Source organism: Gigantopelta aegis, chromosome 6 (genome assembly GCF_016097555.1).
Source record: "Gigantopelta aegis isolate Gae_Host chromosome 6, Gae_host_genome, whole genome shotgun sequence".
NCBI classification, from domain to species: Eukaryota; Metazoa; Mollusca; class Gastropoda; order Neomphalida; family Peltospiridae; genus Gigantopelta; species Gigantopelta aegis.
The window spans coordinates 32633432-32653227 of NC_054704.1; the positions used below are offsets into that span (position 1 = coordinate 32633432).

The window sequence follows — 19796 nt, forward strand, 5'->3', positions numbered from 1 at the left end:
AATACAGCAATTTGACAGCTTTGTTTTCTTTGCAATATTTTTATTTGTCACGATGTGGATTCAAGTAAGAAGCATTGATGGCAAGAAGACAGTGAGAGTTGATAACTTGTCAAAGCTTACAAAAATCGAAGCGTTACGCGAGAGACTTGTAGATGAGTTTGATGCACCTGCAGAAGCTCAGCGACTTTTTTTCCGGGGGAAGCAGGTAACAACCATCAACTCGAGACTTCACTCTGTTTAACTTCTAATAATGACCTAGGTGCACAAATGTTGACACGGTTATGAGCCCAACTGAAGTTAAAAACTAAAAAGCTATTTAAAAATGAGGGAGGCGCATATACAATAATGATGGGGGTGGTGTGGGGAAGGGGGAATGCGCGCACCCAAATCCCCGATCTTTGAAGAAGCATGAAGTTCCTTTTTTAAAAGAATAAGTGAAATGGGTTTGTTTTTGACACTCAACACTTTACAATTAAGGTTATATGTCATGGGACATCAGTGATCAAATGCAGAGCGCAAATTAAGTCAATAATTTTAAGTTGCATAATTTTTTTTAGCCCTAATCTTAGATCTAGAATTGAAAAAGTGTAGTGAAGTGCCTTCCCAGAAGAAAGAGAAGTTTGATAAAAATAGGCTAAGTGGACTATTATGAGTACATTTTGTAACAGTTTGCCAGTTTTCACATTCATTCGGGAAAATTGTGAATTTTACAATGTTTTAATTGTAATATTTTGATATAAAATACTTCTGGTAATGAAAATTTAAACAAAGCAGTTGTTATTTTCACTAAAAATGTAATATTATTAAGTAGCTGATAATGTGCAGTTATTTTAAAATTAAAGTATTAATTAGTATTTTCTACCATTACTGAAATTAATGTGACCAAGGATTAACAACACTTGACATGTCACATCTAACGGCACAACAAGTGTCGATGTACAGTCTGGCACTAAAATAAAATCACTGTCCGACATACCGTGCCAAGTGAGCTTGTCTGTTGTGTGCTTTCATTTTTGAAATCGGATACGGTCAAAAACATTACATTGACTTTGACTTTTCACTACTGATAATAACTTGGCGACTTCTGCTGACATTCGGCAAAAAACCCTGCTCATTTTGCTGGCAAGATTAGGGCCTGATACATACATAAATAAGGATCACACAGATAAGAGAGGAAACCAGCTGTGCCACACCATAACCATGGGCTACTCTTTTCGATTAGCAGCAAGGTATCATATATGCATATTCTCACATACAGATTTACGCCACAGCCAATGCAGGGGTGCAGAAATAGAAAATATTTTGCTAGCCTGTCGGACCAGAACAAACTAAAATTTAATAGCCCACCAGAATTTCTACTAGTCAAATGCTACCCGGAATTTTAGTGGGCTGAACACCAATTGTGCCACTTTTCCTAGACTATTTATCTACAAACTGGATAGCTCATACACTGCTAGCATAAATCATGCACACTACATGGCTCACACTGAAAAGTACTTGTAGTTTTCCCCAATTTTAATTTTTAATACTTCTTTGAATGTTTTAAAAAATGGCAAGTTTAAAGAAGTTCAGTAGCCAAATATCAAATATTGTAGCCACTTTGTATAGAACTTAGCAACTGGCTAATTTGGTGAATGACAGAGTGGGCCTTGACACTAGCCATTGGCCTGAAATAACCTTGTTACATAATAGTTTAATAATTAATTACTGATTATAAAGAAGTGAGAAACTAATACCTTTAACTGAAATTAGTTTTTGTATTAAAAATATAGTAAAAAGTTACCTTAAATTTAGTTTTTAGTTTTATATTTCAGTTGGTTGATGGGCATTCATTGTTTGACTATAATGTTGGTCTCAATGATCTTATTCAAATTCTGACGAGAAAACTCCCGGTGCCATCCATAAGTGACTCGAAGGAAACAAACGGTTATGCAAGTAGCGGAGATGAAGGGAACTCATCGGACAAGGAAAATCAGAAGGTAAGTTTATCATGCATTAGATCTTAAACTTAGACTTAAAGAGATGCAATCACCAGTTTTGGAACCGGAAATATTTAAATATGGTTCAAGATGAATTGGTACTATTGATGGCAGTCTTAGCACTTTTGTGAATTTTGCTTGGAAATATATATTTAGTTCAGTTAAATATTGTCTTTATCTTAATTAAATACAGACATAAAATATATACAAAATTTCTCAAATTAACAATTTTGGCAACGTATATTTTGCAAATTCAAGTTTTTCATAAATTGTTCAACATTTTAATTTGGACTACCATGCTAGCCTATATTGAAGTGTTTAAATCTGTGTTAGAATGATGCTTTTATATTTTTAGCCACCATCACCTGAATTGCCGTCGACACCCATCACTTTGGAGGATGATATCGAGGACAGTACATATAAAGTATGCTTGATTTGAACACTGAATTAGTCTTAGTTCTCACTTAGGCTCACCTTGGAATGCAATTTGTTTAAGTATTTAAAAAAAACCCAACCTTTTCCTCTTTAACAGTAATACATTTATTTCTATTTAACCAAAATGGAACAGTAATAAAATTCAAAGCTGATGCTTGTGGGATATTGTTGTAGTTTGCTGTCCAAAGAGTACCATTATGGCCCGGCTCCCTACATTCACCCATTAATCCTGGACCAAGTATTTGATAGAATTGGTAAGTAAATGATAAATTAATGTTTAACAACACCCCAGCACAAAAATACATTTGCATTTGAAAAAAATAAAATAATCACCATGTCTGTTATATATTTATATATCTTTTTATTAAAAATTAAAATATATATACCATATGTTTTTTGCTTATATTATCAATTTTTTTTAATCAATTTGTCGTGCTTGAAATCATCTTTTCACTCCTTGTTCAATATTTTTGTAAAATGATTTAATACGAAGTACATGTAACAAATTTATTTTCAGATGGGTGATATTATCGATGCTCAAGATATCTCAGTTGGAGCTTGGTTTGAGGCAAAGATCGTCAAAATTACCAAAGCATTAGAAGAAAAAACTTCTCAGGATGAAGCAGAAAAGAAAAATACGAAAGGGGACGGCAATAATAATGAGAGCCTACCAGAATATAGTCATAGTAACCAAAAACAATTAAATGACTCCACGTTGATGAAGCAGAATGGCGACAATAGCGGAGCTGAGAATATGGAGTGTGATACAAACGTAGAAAGTAAGGGGAAAGACTCCACTGATAGTGCTACTGCTGGCGAGAAGGCCAGTTCGGATGATGCTAATGGTGATAGCCATGACTGTTCTAATTCAAAATCAAACAGTGAAGGAACTTCAGAATCGTCTGAAGATAGTTCAGTATCAAAAGGAACTCTTGTATGTGTGTTGCCGGAAAATGATCCATATTTGTATCACGTCACATATGAAGGGTACGTATTAATGAAGCAGGTTCTAGGTTTTAACTCTTAAAAAGTATTTATGTACAATCTTGAGTCTTTTTTTTCTGGTGGCATTTGAAATATATTACTTTGGTTTCTTGCTGAAAAACATAATTGCTATTCTTTCCAATTTCTAGTTCTGATGTTGGTAGTAGCTAAAAAAAATTGTTTTTTTAATTAAAATTTGTTTTAAAACATTTTACTGAAACCATTGCACATAAGTTACTAATATTGTATGTTATTTGGAATAGTTATTTTAACAGGATTTTGTGATTATAATGTAGCATTGTCACAGTTAATTGTAGGCTACAATCACAAGACATTTTATAGATTTTGTAGTCATATTAAAATTAACAAAAGCTTAATTTTACTATTCTTAGCTTTAACACCTCTCACATTTGTATTCACATCTAAATGTACAATATTAAAAAAAAAATCTGTTCAATTATGCTAAATTTTACACATACTAAAAAGGAAGGAAAATGTCTTTTGTTGTTTTTCAGTGACCAATATGATTGTTATAATTTTAGCTATGAAGATGTAGAAAAACTGAGATCCAGACATGTACGTCCTCGAGCCCGTGTTGCTTTAAAAATGGCTGACATCACTGTAGGTTTGAAGGTGATGGCCAACTACAATTACGATGATCCTGATGAACGTGGCTTCTGGTATGACTGTATTGTCACGAGGAAAGCTGACACCCGCACACAGAAACAGCTGTGGGCGACAGTGTTCATTGGGTAATGTGAAAAACGGATCACACAATTATTGTCAGGGCTTCTAGATTATGGTAGCCCCACTCCCATGGCTAGTGATATTCAATGTTGGGCTAGTAAATAACTATTATTGCCATGCCCGACGGCTAGTGTATTTTTTTTGGGGGGTCAAAGTTGCAGTTAAGTCTATTTTGTAAATATGAATATCTTGCCCCCACCACCACCCATCAATCTTAGTGTTTTTAAGCTCTATCTTCCTCTTTAGATGACATAATTATCTGATTATTACTATTAGTAACATTTTATCAACTTAAAGTAAAATAGGGCTAGTGAATTTTTAATCGTGGCTAGTAAAAATTTTAAATCACTGATCCCATGGCTTGTGGATTTTATAAAAATTCTAGAAGCCCTGATTGTAGTTTAATCGGGCCAGAATATTTTCTATAACAGTTAATGTTAGAAAATAAATTAGATTTTCTTGGCCAACCAAAACAAACTTAATAAAGTCCTGATTTAAGAGGATAATTCTTCACATGGCTAGTTTTGGCACTCACCAAATTTGCCAATTGCAATTTTTATTTTTATTGGACGAAATAATTTGATGTAATTAATATATATATTTAAAACAACATTGTGTTTCTTCAAATTCTTTTAATTTAATGAATAATTTGGCGAAATTATCTGCTCACCCAGAAATGGTTCTGCTTTATTTAGCTCTTTCACGAAGTAGGCTTAATGGCATAATATATTCACCATATAAAAAAAATGCCCTATCATTGTGTTTTATTTTAGAATGATTATAGCATTTTTATGTTTCTATGAACCATCAATTTTTTTCACTCGTTTCGTTTTCATACCAGTTGACTGGTGCTTTTTAGTAGACTTGTGGATTTGTTAAACATTAATTGTATGTCACTTTTATAAATATATTACCTTGCATAAACTTATTTGATTGGAGAAGAAAGATTTTCCTTGAATTCATTTTAATTTGTATATATATATATTGCCAAGGCAACTGTTTGTAGCTTTATGTCTGGTTGAGAACAGTCAGTTCAGCGTGTTTATGTTGTTTTATTTTGATGAGTTGTTTCTTTCAGGAAGGAGCTCACTCCACTACATGACTGCAAGTTATTGTTTGTAAATGAAATATTCGCTATTGAGACACCCGGGACACAGCTCAATGAGTTCCTAGATGCCAATAATCCTTCCATGTCACCCACAAAACGTAAGTTATACAACCCTACATGAATGAAAAAAAAAAAATTGTATATGCATTTCGTTTGTTATAGTTTAACGTGAGCAATTGCTGTCACTTGCGTGTGATAACTCAGAACTATTTCCACATGGGTGAAAAACTGCTTGCCTTGTCACACGCTGATATCGCTAATTTATTTACTCAAAATTACTGTGAATTTGCAGGCCTTCCGAGAATTGAAAACCATTTATGGGTTACGCAAAAACAAACTTGGGCAACTCATCCTGCCCTCACACAACCCGCTTCGATCATTCAAATGATTGCACAAATTCAGTGTGTTACCGAAAAACAGGTCACGCGAATGAAACTATTACTCTCGTAATTTTCAGAAGACTGAAACTAATTTCTTGAACTGCTTTTTGGTTTCTGAAGTTTGCTTCCACATTAAAATCTGAGAAGCAAACATTGCTTCCCAATGTACAAAATGAATTTTGAGACTTGATTTGGCTAATAAACTTTTGTTTAAATTGACCACTTTTTAACCATTTTAAAAATGGAAATACTTTAAATATGAGCACTGTTTGATGCCTCATTGTTTGTAAACAAAAAAGTAAACTCATACATAATGTACATGTATTTTGTTATATTTTAAGGCAAAAACAAGCCAGACTGTGACCATTGCGAAGACAACCCGAAACGGAAGTGTAAACACTGTGCGTGTTGTGTGTGTGGTGGAAAGCACGACCCTGACAAACAGATTCTGTGTGATGAGTGTAACCAGGCCTACCACCTGACCTGTCTTAGACCTGCGCTCACCACCGTCCCAGAAGAAGATGAATGGTAAATGTGCCATTCAGTCCTATAGACCTAAGATAACATGCATGTGGTATCTATGTTCCATCATTATTGGCCTTCTTCCAGCCAGTGCACCACGACTGGTATATCAAAGGCCGTGGTATGTACTACCCTGTCTATGGGATGGTGCATATAAAAGATCCCTTGCTGTTAATCGAAAAGTGTAGCCCATGAAGTGGCGACAGCGAGTTTCCTCCCTCAATATCTGTGTGGTCCGTAACCATATGTCTGACACCATATAACCATAAATAAAATGTGTTGAGTGCGTCGTTAAATAAATCATTTCATTATTGGTCCCCTACCAGCCCAACTGGAAGGGACTATAGGTTTGGTCTTCATCCGTCCATCCATTTGTCCCACACATATATTTCCTTTATTTTTTTCGCAGTGCTTCAAGATATTGCATTTATAATTTGTGGCCAGCTTTATCATGTAGTTGCAGATCAAGTTTAACGTTCATGGAGATTTACCCATTTTTAACAGAGTTATAGCCCTTGAACTTTAAGGATAGGAAAATATTTTGGGCCTAGTAAGGGACATGTATTGCTTTAGCAGTACTTGTAGAATGCTTGTTAAAACCCCAGTTAGTCCATTATATAGATCTTGTATGGTTTATTATTCAATTCTAATTTCTGCAGTCTTGAATGTATGCCCCAAAACAAATTTGATTCTTTCATTTATTAATTATATTGTAACTGAATACACAACAAAATGATGTATGAATACAGGTTTATATAATAATTCTAAAATTCTTATCTTCACATCAAGGTACTGCCCAGATTGTAAGGTGGATGATACAAAGATCGTAAGAGCAGGAGAAAAGCTAAAGACAAGCAAGAAAAAGTCCAAGATGGCGTCTGCCACGTCTGTGAGCAGTAGAGACTGGGGAAAGGTAAGAAGAGATGTTTCATACAATCATTATCATTAGTCTAGTTCATCTGGAGGGGACTATAAGTTTTGTCTTCTTCCTTTTGTCTGTCCCACATAATTTTCCAGACTTATTTCACAATACCTCAATATATTGAGCTGAAATTTTGTATACCGGTATAGCTTTATAATGTTCTGTTGCAGATTAAGTTTGATTTCACACATTTTTGATAGTTATGGCCCTTAGAACTTGGACCTTTTTTCCCCAATGCCTCAAGATATTGAGCTGAAATTTTGTTTGTAATTTTATCATGTACTGTTACAGATCAAGTTTGACTTTTATGGCAATTTTTCTCAGAGTTATGGCCCTTGCATTTGAGATACAGAAATTTGTTGATTCTAGTAGGGGACATGTATTGCTTTAGCAGTACTCTTGTTATTTTGTTTTTTTCATGATAACTTTGTCTTTGTTCTAAAGTCAACATAGTTTAAGATTGCTAGATGCTGCAATATTATTAATTTCTTCGTGTATAGGGGAAGGAGCTAATGTAATGGATGATTGTTTTGCAAAGAATAGTTTATGAACATCTGTAACAATGAACTATTTCAACTGATGCATTATATGTTTCAGGGAATGGCGTGTGTTGGGCGAACGAAAGAATGCACGATTGTGCCACCAAATCACTTTGGACCTGTTCCTGGTGGAGAAGTCGGAATGATGTGGAAATTTCGTGTCCAGGTTTGTTGATTTTCACATCAAAGCTGAATATTTGACACTGTTTTAATGAATATTCATATTAAAAGTTAACGCTAAGCTGTATTGTTTGCTTCATTCAAATGGAAATATCCAGCATTTTACATTATCAGAAAATGTCCACAGCAAATAACTTGCCTTAAAAAAATTGTGTCCACATTTTCCACGGCATGTTTTCCATCCACATGTTTGCAACTCTGGATTGTAAGTAAATTTGAATGATTATTTGTTATTTATGTTATTTGCCAATATTCTGTCAGATTTATTAAATATCAGTGGCGATATTGTGAATGACACGTGCACGTTTAAAAACAATGGGGTTGCAAGGGGATGACAATTTATAATATACAGCATAGTTAGTCCATTTTGATGTGGCAGTTCAATCTTTATATTTTAATGATATTACATCAAAATGTCAAAATATATTTAATGCGATATAGAATTAAATTTTTTTTCCATAATAACGGCACAATTTCTGGTAATTTACATGTATTTACGATTATGCCCAATGATGCTGAGATTCACATACTTAGTAATAATGGTGCAGTTACTGTTTTAATATTTACTTTTAATCTGTTTTCAGTTCACAAAGTATATTTTATTTTTAACAATAAAGAAAAAATACATCTTGAAAATAAAATCCAATATAGTCCACGGCCACCAAAAAATGCTGCAGAGAACGAAAAACTCTGCAGCAATCTCCACGGCATTGCAGATTTCTGCGGGCAATTGCAGGGGTTGTCAGGGATTTCTCTTTCCAATGGGACTCACACAATGTTACTGAAAACGAAATCATGCAAATCCAATTCAAGAACATCTGTTCAAAAATTAGTTTATACAATCTTCGCCAGGAAAGACAAGTGAACCATCCCACCCCTCTTCATACTCGCCGGGAAAGTTTTAGGAGAGCAGCAAATTGATCACCAAGCAATACAAATTTCAATATCTTTCTGAAACTTCATGTGATTGCTCGCCTAGCACCATTTTAGGAGAGTGGTCATCAGCTCACCTTGATTTTGCTCATGACTGGTTTTTATTGTCATGTATTTATTTTATAAGTTAGCATACAGGGCTAGCCCTGGGTTGCTATTTTTATTCGGCAAAAAATTTGCCAATCTTCAATTTCTTTCTCCAATCTAAATATATATTCGCCAGTAACATATTTGCATTTCAGTCAAAATATTTTATTATTAATCTCGTTCTTTATGATAATATAGTATATGCTAAAATGTACTTATTATTCAGTTTACGTCTTGTAATCTAATAATGAAATGCTGCTGATGTCTAGGGCTGGCTGTAGCCCAGTGGTAAAGCACTTGTATGATTACATAATGTAAGATCTTACATTTTTTTGTAATGATGACAATAATCTAAAGTTCTTTAACAATTGTCTCCTACGCACTTCCTTCTTTCCCTGTCACTGGCATTAATTTTACCAACATAAATTTATAAACATTAGATTTTCTGTTACCTTATTTTGGTTATCTTTTTTCTTTTCTGCTTCATATAAAGATAAAACTCAATAGTCCCACCAGAGACTGTGCTATCCCCTCCAGATATTGTTCCAATGCCACAGGCCTGTAGGCATGTATCTTTAATCTCTTTGGTAATGGTAATAGATGTATTATTGTATATATATAATAGAAAAATCATATTTTAAAGAAACAAAATGGCCAGACTGGCGGTTTTATTTTATGAAGAAGAAAAAATAATAAAAGTGCATAACTCTTGATCATATCCTACGCCAAGACCTCGTTTTGTAACTACCCTCCTAACATCCCGGTATGATTTATAACTGAATACTATTCATAATTAGTATGGTGTCCAACTTGAGTAGCCAGTCACCAGACATAAAGACAAAGGAAACATCTTTATGTTATTGCTATCAAAACACTGCCGTGCGACAGTCTTTCATAAGTGGGGAAAAAAACCTTTTTCAGTTTTACGCCGGTTTCGAGGTTTGTATTTCTGTGCAAGGGGTGGAGGGATGTATCATGTCGGCGTTAGTATTATATCAGTAGATATAGCACACATGAATTATAATTTCACCATTTAATATGTTTTAAATATAATCTGTAAAGATAGAAAGTTTTAACTAATAATGATTATATATAAGTGAGAAACAATATGTATTCCTCACCAATGAACCCACTTCGTGGAAATGAACTCAACCATGTGACCTAGATTTATAACATTAACCGGTATGACAAAACATGACTAATAAAAAGTAAAACTTGTAGTCGATAGTAATCAAACATTTAGTATCAACAATGCAACATGTCTTAAAAAGTATTTCATTTTATTTAATCGGGTTTTCTAGTTTTACGACAAGCAGCTGGCAGTACGCTGGTGAATAGTAGACTGGCCACATGGACATGCAAATATTGCTTATTCACACTGCGAGGCAGATCAACTGAACAAAACTGGTTGAACATGTTTGGTTCTAAAAATCGAGATGGGAAAAAATCTTTCGCAAATTTTAATTTTTTTCCGCAATTGGCGAACGACAGCGCGAGCCCTGGCATAAAATTCAGAAGTAATTAACCACTTAACACAATCTGAAAAATAGTTACTTTCCATTATGTAGTTTTTTTTCTTTCTAAAAAAATTAGACTCTGTCCACATAGTCTTTTATTTATTTTATAGGTGAGTGAGGCTGGAGTACATCGGCCGCATGTTGCTGGAATCCATGGTCGAGAAGATGATGGTGCTTTCTCTATTGTCCTGTCTGGAGGTTATGAGGATGATGAGGTATGAAATCACAGAGTTATTTTCTTTTTCTGGCAGGGCATGAAAAGCTGTGGTTTGTGGTATCCTGGTTATAGCAAAGGGCATACAAAAAAAACCTTTTATGCTAATCGAAAGGCGTAACCTTTGTGGCTGTAACATGTTTCCTTTCTTGTTCGCAAGTGTTAATTTACCATGTGTTAGACACATAGTAGCTATTCGTCATTCCTCTCCACTAGCTTTGGATATTGACAGTTCAAGTAGATTTTTAATAAAGACAGAAACTCTATTACAATAATTTTTGATTGAACATTTATCACTTTCATCACAATTTGCTTCCTATGTTTCGGCATCATTCATCTGCCTTCATCAGAGCATTGCGTTTTTCCCAAGTAGTTATGTTCTGTCCATCTTCACTAGGAGATTTGAAACGGCTACTAGTAAAAATGGACATAACATAAAGAACTCTGAGAACTCTGCAATCCCCTGATGAAAGTGGCGGGATGCTGCTGAAACATAGGGAAATAATTATGCAGTAAATGTTTAAACTTTTCACACTGTAGTATTTTTTTACACTTTGATTGGTTTTGATTTAGCAGTTTGATAAATTTTAGATGATTTTTCACTGTGTATATTTTTGTTTGTTACGCAGGACTGGGGAGAAGAGTTCACGTACACTGGAAGTGGTGGTAGAGATCTGTCCGGCAACAAGCGGACAGCTGAACAGTCGTGTGATCAGAAGCTTACCAGAATGAACAGGTCAGTCATTGGGACAGTCTAAACTGTTGCAGCTTTCCACTGTACGTGAAAAGGGGCAAGAAGTAGCCCAGTGATAAAGCACTCACTTGATGTGCGGTCGGTTTGAGATTAATCGCTGTCATTGGACCAGTTGGGCTATTTCTCGCTCCAGCCAGTGCACCACGACTGATACATCAAAGGCTGTGGTATGTGCTATCCTGTATGGGATGATGCATATAAAAAATACCTTGATGCTAATAGAAGAGAGTAGCCCGATGCCATGTAAGCGTAAATAAAATATGTTGAGTGCATCGTTAAATAAACCATTTCCTTCCTTCTATTTCAGAATTACGAAATGTTGACATCCAATAGCTAATGATAACAGATCAATGTGCTCTTGTGGTGTTGTTAAACAAAACAAACTAACTTTAACATTAAGACAGTCAAACTACTTATAATGGCCACACAAGGGTCTTACAGAAATTGCCGTTATAACTTGTAGCCTGTATATGGGTTAAAATAAGTATCATTCTAGTGAGTTGGGGGAGGGGGAGAGTTAATGGTGGTTTGGGATAAATAATGGTGGTTTGGGATAAATGTTAGTACCTTGCCCTTTTTAAAAATTATTTGTACAAAAAAACTATCACTATTTTGTAATGAAATCATTATTTTGTTGTGAAAAGTACTTCAGGTAGATAGAATGTTTCTGTTGTCGTAGATGTAACTTCTGTGTTTATCAATCGTAGATATGACTTAATATGTCAACAAGATAATAAATGTTTCTCACATGTTAGCGTGATTTCTCATCATATTCAGGTACTAGTTTAATTGGTGGCTACAGCTAAAAACTTTATCAACATAAAACCTTTTTTCCTTATTTCTAAATACTTATAGAGCTTTGGCAAAGAACTGTAATGCCACTATAAACAACAAAGATGGTGCTGATGCAGGTGACAAGTGGAAGGGAGGTAAACCTGTTCGTGTTGTGCGCAACTGCAAAGGACGGAAACACTCCAAATACGCCCCTGAGGAGGGAAACCGGTATGACGGAATTTACAAGGTAAGTAATGGCTGTTGGTAACTCTATCTGCTGCGTTAAGTTACTTATAGTGAACAACTCGACAGTAATGTATAAATTGATTAGATACATTCACAAACCAAAATGGCTGGCACATGCATTGGTAACAGATTTTTCATATGACTGTAGCTTTTTAGCAGATTTATTATTAATTATATTGTATTTGATTAACAATAGCCTAAACTCTGATCACTTGTTTTCATATTTTCATCAGCAAAATATAAGCTTTATGGAAAAAACATGGCTCCAACCAGAAACATTTTTGTTTTATGCAATTACAAGATATGAAGAGTAATTCCTTGAATTAATAGAGAAATACAAAACATCTAAATTACAAATTGCCTACTTTGGCTATGAGCAGGTTGAGCCCTGAATAATGAATTGCTAGTGCGAATAATTTATACATGCTCATATACCACTACAGTTTCGAGCATGTCCGTCCCGGGGCCTGTCTCTGGATAGCCAGGGGCTTGTCCTGGGACAAAAAAAAATTAAGCGGACAATTTTGAAATTTACATCCAAAAATTAAATAGTGGGCCTTTAAAATTTTGATGCGCATCTCTAATATAATTAATAAAGAAAATTCTACTCATTAAATTTGGTCGCTAGATTATATCGGGTGGTCAAAAAGAAATTAGACAAGATCGGTGGACTGACTCGGGATGGAGTGGGGAGGAGTAGAGTTGAAAAAATGGGCAGAATTTTGAAAATAGCAATTGGTAAAAAATTAATTGCACAAAATATATGCGAAAGGATTTGCTTGAAGTTATGCTGGATGTGATTTTTGTTTCACTCCTTATCTAATTTAGCTTTTTCTGTGCATAAAATACAAAATTTCATATGAAATGCCAAAACAAATAACCTTATTTAAATATAGTATAGTTTTTAGCTTTTCAAAGATGATTTCAATTTTTTTTTTAAATGTTTATTCCTGATTGACATAGACAGACAAGAGGAGTAGAGAAGTGATATTTTCACATGTTTCTGTTTGCAGATTGTCAAGTACTGGCCTGAGAAGGGAAAGTCTGGATTCATAGTTTGGCGATACTTGCTGCGTCGAGATGACCCAACCCCGGCTCCATGGACATCTGCTGGGAAAAAAAGAATGCGATCAATGGGCTTTGAGATGGTGGTATGTTTTAATTCTCATGCACTGAAAATAGTTACTTGCATACTGCATAAAGACAATTGATAATATCTGCTGATAATGGAAACATGAGTTTGAGTTTAGTGTATGTATTTCGCATTAGTAAATGATTTCAGAGCTAGACAAGGCAATATTGCATCTCTAAATAGAGAAAAAAGAGAAAATCCCCCCAAAAATTCAAGTTCCACCGATGTTTCACAAGCATTATGATTTCAGTTGTGTTTGGGTTTTTTATTGACTTAGTATACTATACCTACATTCAAATAAGGGAAGCTCAGGTTGTTTCCCTTTTGTGAAATTTAGGAAACCCTTTAAAATTTCAAGCATTTTACAGCAAATTAAGTTTATTTTAGTGACAACTACTGATGTCTATGGTAGCTCGAAACAGATTTTTTTTCACATTTCAGTCTTTGACATGCATTGAGTATGTTTTTATGTTGACAGTATCCTGAAGGTTATTTAGAAGCACAGAAAGAGAAAGAGAGATTGAAAGATGCAGAAGCTGATGAAGAAACTCCAAAAGGAAAGGGTAGAGGAAAAAAGAGGAAAGCAGAAGGTATAATATCAGAATAGAATCAAATTACTTGTATTGTTTTTAGTTTGCTTACTAAATAAGGGATAAATTAAAAAGGTTTATCAGTATATATTAGATGACGAAAATAACTCTAATTTTGATAATACGGAATATCAGTGTGATTCAAGATTTCCATAATTACTGTAGGCTGTAGTATGGAAAGGAAAGGAAATGGTTTATTTAATTACGCACTCAACACATTTTATTTTACGGTTATATGGCATCGGACATATGGTTAAGGACCACACATATATTGAGAAGAAATCAGCTGTCGCCACTTCATGGGCTACTCTTCAATTAGCAGCAAGGGATCTTTTATATGCACCATCTCATACAGGATAGCACATACTATGGCCTTTGTTGTACCAGTTGTGGTGCACTGGCTGGAGCGATAAATAGCGCAATGGGCCCACTGACTGGGATCGATCCCAAACTGACTGCGCATCAAGCGAGCGCTTTACCACTGGGCTAAGTCTCGCCCTTAGGCTGTAGTGTTACAATATGTTAATTACTTGTGTATATCAGGCAGGTCAGTCAGACTGAGGTGATAGAAGCATGGATGACTGAGATTAAAAAAAAAAAAAAAAATTGGAAAAGTTGGTGAATAAATGAGTATGTTTCTTTCATAAAAACATGATATCAATGTTTTCTGATCAAAAAAATTAATATTCTGATATCTAAAACTGATAGGAAATCTTTTTAAATAGATTTTTTTTCAAAAAAATTAATCTATCATTGTTCTATCTATTAAATACATTGTTTAATAGAGCTCTCTCTTCAAAAATACCTATTGAGACTACAGAACGACTTTTAATTGGTCTTGAAAGAGTTAAATATATATGTTTTTTCCTCTTCTTTCTAATTTTAGCATCTCCTGAAAGCACTCCAAAGAAAGCCAAGGGTGTGAATTACAAGATAGCTGATGAACAGCTGAAACTGGTCAAGAAAGATAAATTGAATGAGAAGTTGTGGAAGGAGGCTTTGAATGTGGAAAAGGAGGGCTATCAGGTGAGTGATTTTACAATAAAATAAAACCTCATTGAGATTTCATACAGTCCTATGAGTTTATGATTACGAATAGATTATTAAACTCTTAGTCATGTAATTTGATTTAAGACAGAAGATTCAGTAAAATCTAGATTTTTTCCACTTTTTATTTACCAAAGAAAAACCAAGTGTATCGGGGGAACATTTCGTTCGTTACACAAGTTTCAGAGGTTGCTACACAATTTTAAAACCTTAAACAGTAGTTGCTAATCACTTTTCAATTGACTTAAAATACCGCTATTCAAGGTTTTGAAAACAAAATGTTCCCTGTATATGGTTATTTTTGCTGTCCTCTGAGGTAAAGTGGAAATAATAAATTAATATAACCTTGAATCAGCCTGGATAATTATTCTTCAGGTTTTATTGTGTGTGACATGGATTTGCTAATGGATTTGTCATTTTGATTCTCATGTCATTTGTCACAAATAACACACCTTTCCTAGCATTATCATAGGTTTACTGTAATTCTTTACTGTCTGTTTTTAGAAATTTCTTGCAAAAGTTGAAGAAGTTTTCATGTGTGTTTGCTGCCAAGACCTCTCATACAAACCAGTCACATTAGAATGTACTCACAATGTATGCAAGGTTTGTATTGTATTTTGACTTGTATTATTCAATATTAATATGTTGCAGATTATATAACCAGCAAAAGAACTGTTATTTCTTGTATGTTAAGCTTGTTTAAGTCACGGCAGATATGGCTCATAATAATGTTAACTTGTGCCAGTTAGGAACACACATTGAAATATTTTAAATTCTGTAAGTTTTTACACTGTGGTTTTACATAAATATATATCACTAATATTTTCATATACTTATCATTTGTGACACCCAATAGCCAATGTTTATTTTTTGTGCTGGGGTGTTGTTAAACATTCATTCATTCATTCCATTCATTCATTCATTCATTAATTCGTTAGAATATTTATTAAATTTAGAAATGTTGTTGGATTGATCCATATTGTTTTTGAATATTTATTAAATTGGCAAAGTGTTTAGATTAAGTTGTATTTTATGAAATATTTATTAAATTGACAAAATGTTTAGTTTTGTGTTTTTAAAATATTTATTAAATTGAGAAATTGTTTTTGTCTTTTACAGACTTGTTTGAGTCGGTCTTTCAAAGCAGAAGTGTACTCCTGCCCTGCTTGCCGTTTTGACTTGACGAAAGAGTTCAAAATGCCGGTCAATCAGTGTCTTACTGATGTGTTGAACACATTATTCCCAGGATACGAAGCAGCTCGTTAAAATTCTGTACACAGTTCCACTAGAAATCATAATTTTTTATGAGAGCATGTCATAAATGCAAAACAGTTTTATCAATGTATCACTGCAATAAATGTATTTCGATTGATAAAACTAATCAAAAACAACTAGCATCATATTAGTTACAAGTGCTCTATTTTAATTACATACTATTGTCTTTTGTGCAGTGCTCTACTAAAAGTCGGGAGGAATTTATGACTAACCAGCCAAATAGGGCATGTAGTAGTTTTGTCTAATGAAATAATGTTGATAGATGTGAGATGAAACTAATGATGGCGTGGTGAAAACTTGGCATTATTTCTTTGATGTTTAAAGTTGTATTTGCCAAATACATTTTAGTGTACATTTATCCCATTGTAATAATGTTGCATCTTAATTTGACGATTTATAGTGCATTAAATGCCTTTTGCAATTGTTACAACATAAACGTCAGGTGTTTTTGATGCCAAATTTATGTATACCTTCATTTTTATGGCAAGGCAAGCCCACAAGAAAACCAGTCAAGTTTTTAAAAATACTTTTCTCAAACACATTATTCTCAGAAGATAGAAATGTTAGTTTTGTACAGACTGAATGTTTTTGAGACCAGAACATCCTTTAAATATATTATATCGTAGTTTCACATCCAAAATAATAGCATGTTTGATGTTAAAGTTGGGCTTCACATTTAAGAACAAACTGTCATATACTAATCACCATGGAAATAATTCTAGATTGTGGAAACATCTGGAATATAAAAAAGAAATGTAACCAGTTTTCTTCCAATCTCAGCTATATGTACATATCTTTTTAATTGTTGACTATGTAACCATTTTGTTTTGACTAAAAGTGCAAATTACTGGTTATGTACCTATATTTGTTTTGCACACATTGTTTTACTGTTTTTATTATGTACATGTATTGGAACAAAAGTAAACAAATGTTTTCTTTAATTTTTACTACGCACAAAAAACTCCATTATCAAAAACAGTATGTTTGTATGGTATCGGATTATTCTGTGATGAATCTTCAAGTATTTGTTAAATATGTTTATTTAACAAAATTTAAAATGAGGATGAAATGAATGAAACTGAACTTTGTCTTTGTTCAGCTACAATCTTTTCTTGCGATTAGTCAACCCCTGCAATTGCCCACGGCAATCGGCAATTCTGTGGAGATTGCCGTGGCGTTTTTAAATCTTAATTTTAATTTTTTCACCTTGGACCATATTCTTTTTTTTTTCAACAAAGTTTCTTTTTTTTTCCGTGGACATTTTCTTAATTGCAGGGGTTGTTAGTTATAGAAAAATACCTAAATTGTCAATGTTTTTGTGTGTGTCCAGGTCGACAAGTTTAAAAACCAAATAACAGACCAAAACCCCCCAGATAATCTGGGATTCTGGACTTTAGTGCTTCCCATAACTGTTTTTCGCCTTATTCTTTAATGAACAGCTCACATTAATACAGGAATAACAATTTTAGTGATTTGTTTATGAAAAACCTTTTAGAACTGTATGGAGGATGGGGGGGGATATGTGCTTATACATTTTGTGTCATTCGTACCCAATCTCATGCCACAAAATTTATACGCACACATTATTTTCATTGCAGATACCAACAGCTGTTTGCAAAAAATGTATATGTCATAATGACCATGGTGCTTATTCATGAAAACACAAACATGTCACAATAATAATCTGCTTTACAGTATGTTCCAACTTTGTATGAAACGAGATAACCTCAATAACTGAATGAGTTAACACTGTGACTAAGTATTTCTAAATATCAGCGCTTCCATGATGGGATTTAAAAGAAAGCATTTATTGTTCTAATGCTATGTTATTAATTATATATATTTTTATACTGATACTGTTTGACCTCAGATGGACCTAGTTCATAGTTATTACCTCGTATGTTTTGTTTTATCTACAGGATATACTATGTCTACATTTCATATACTGCAATGCAGTAAGAACTTATCTTTTTTCATTTATTTTTATTTAGTGTATTTTTTCATACCTTTTGTTTCAGATATATTATCAGAATTAAAATGTATATACACTGTAGGTGATGTATTTTTAATGGAATAATTGTCCTTTTAATGCAATGTAAGCTAATCTGTTCTTTGATTGCATTTATAACCAGTAATCTGTTTGCTTAAAATTTAGTGTGCGTCTAATACATATAGTCATTTTACCTCATACGAAAATCATAAAAAACCATTGAAATGCTATTTAATGTATTTTCAATTTAAAATTTGTAAATACAATTATAAACAATAACACATGTTAAACATGACATTCCTATATACAAAATGCAGTTTGAAAGTTGTCTTAAACAATATATGTACAAAACTTGGAAGTGATAAATTGTCTTCTTTTCATGTTTACCATGTTTACCATGTTATTTGTTTTACTGTTTGACATGTTATGTACATAAAATACACATTTCAACCATGCAACTTATTTTTTTTTAGCAGCTATGGTGGTAATTACACATGATTATTATTTTAATATAGTTTTCCAGATTTATCTGGAAACCCAGATTTTTAATCATGTAAAATCTTTCCACCTTTTCTGCGGTTTGTCAAAAAATTTCTGTATCAGCCATACAAAACATACCATATGGTTTTGGACGATACTTTGCATACATTTTGAATAGGGTCTGCAATTTTAGACCCAATGTGAGACCGTAACCCTAGGGCCAGTATTGGTACCATACCGCCAATATTAACATGTCTCAATTATTTTTTCATAACCCACTTTCATGTCTGATAATGTAAAAAACCCTCCATTTTATTCATTGTGAAGGACAATGAGTTCTGAACTGTTTTACTTCATGATGTGACAAATGACCGTCCTGCATGGCTATATAGTCTTACCCGATACCTTCTGGGTACACTGGAGCAGAAAGGTCAACAGTTATTAAAATAAAACAAAAGGAAAAATGTTTGTTAATGTGAGAATATTTAGCATATTTTATAGGCTGAAAATGTTTTAATTTGTTTAATAAAATCTTTATCTTTACATATTTGTACTTTTATTAGTATTTTTCTGTTACCCTGGCTCCATATTCATAAACGTACTTAAGTCAATGTATGATACTTATCTGTGTACTTTAAGTATGTATTTAGGTATCATACATTGACTTGAGTACGTTTATGAATACAGAGCCTGGTAACTATATCTATCTATATATCGACATCAAAAGAAACTTTACAAGGCTTGAAATTGTATTATAGAAAACCAACATATGTGGGATATGAAAGAATCATGAAGTTCAACTTATAAATGTGACAATGCTCTTCTGATACATGCAAAGTAAGGTGGTTCTAAAATGTTTCTTTTCGATTAGCAACAATATTTAATAAATTGTTAACATGTTATGTATGTAAAGTTTCTTTTGGATGTCAGTATATATATAATATATTGGTGGCCATATTAA

At 33.5% G+C, this 19796-nt stretch overlaps 1 protein-coding gene across 1 annotated transcript; it reads left to right on the forward strand.

Annotated features, from left to right (window-relative positions):
• Positions 1 to 19378, forward strand: LOC121375059 (E3 ubiquitin-protein ligase UHRF1-like). Its single transcript, XM_041502276.1, has 17 exons — positions 1 to 205; positions 1815 to 1979; positions 2335 to 2403; positions 2932 to 3401; positions 3941 to 4150; positions 5224 to 5351; positions 5975 to 6161; positions 6945 to 7068; positions 7675 to 7782; positions 10444 to 10548; positions 11177 to 11283; positions 12157 to 12322; positions 13335 to 13472; positions 13932 to 14043; positions 14930 to 15069; positions 15595 to 15693; positions 16210 to 19378. Exons 1-17 carry the CDS (start codon positions 53 to 55, stop codon positions 16354 to 16356), a joined length of 2628 nt encoding a protein of 875 aa, XP_041358210.1. The 5' UTR covers positions 1 to 52; the 3' UTR covers positions 16357 to 19378.
• Positions 19379 to 19796: the final 418 nt, after the last annotated feature.

Bases quoted from the DNA above. Each gene is read 5' to 3' on its own strand.
- LOC121375059 (XM_041502276.1), top strand. From the start codon at position 53: ATGTGGATTCAAGTAAGAAGCATTGATGGCAAGAAGACAGTGAGAGTT. The intron at 2,404-2,931 runs GTATGCTTGATT...ATTTATTTTCAG, and splicing joins TCGAGGACAGTACATATAAA to ATGGGTGATATTATCGATGC. The intron at 6,162-6,944 runs GTAAATGTGCCA...CTTCACATCAAG, and splicing joins GTCCCAGAAGAAGATGAATG to GTACTGCCCAGATTGTAAGG.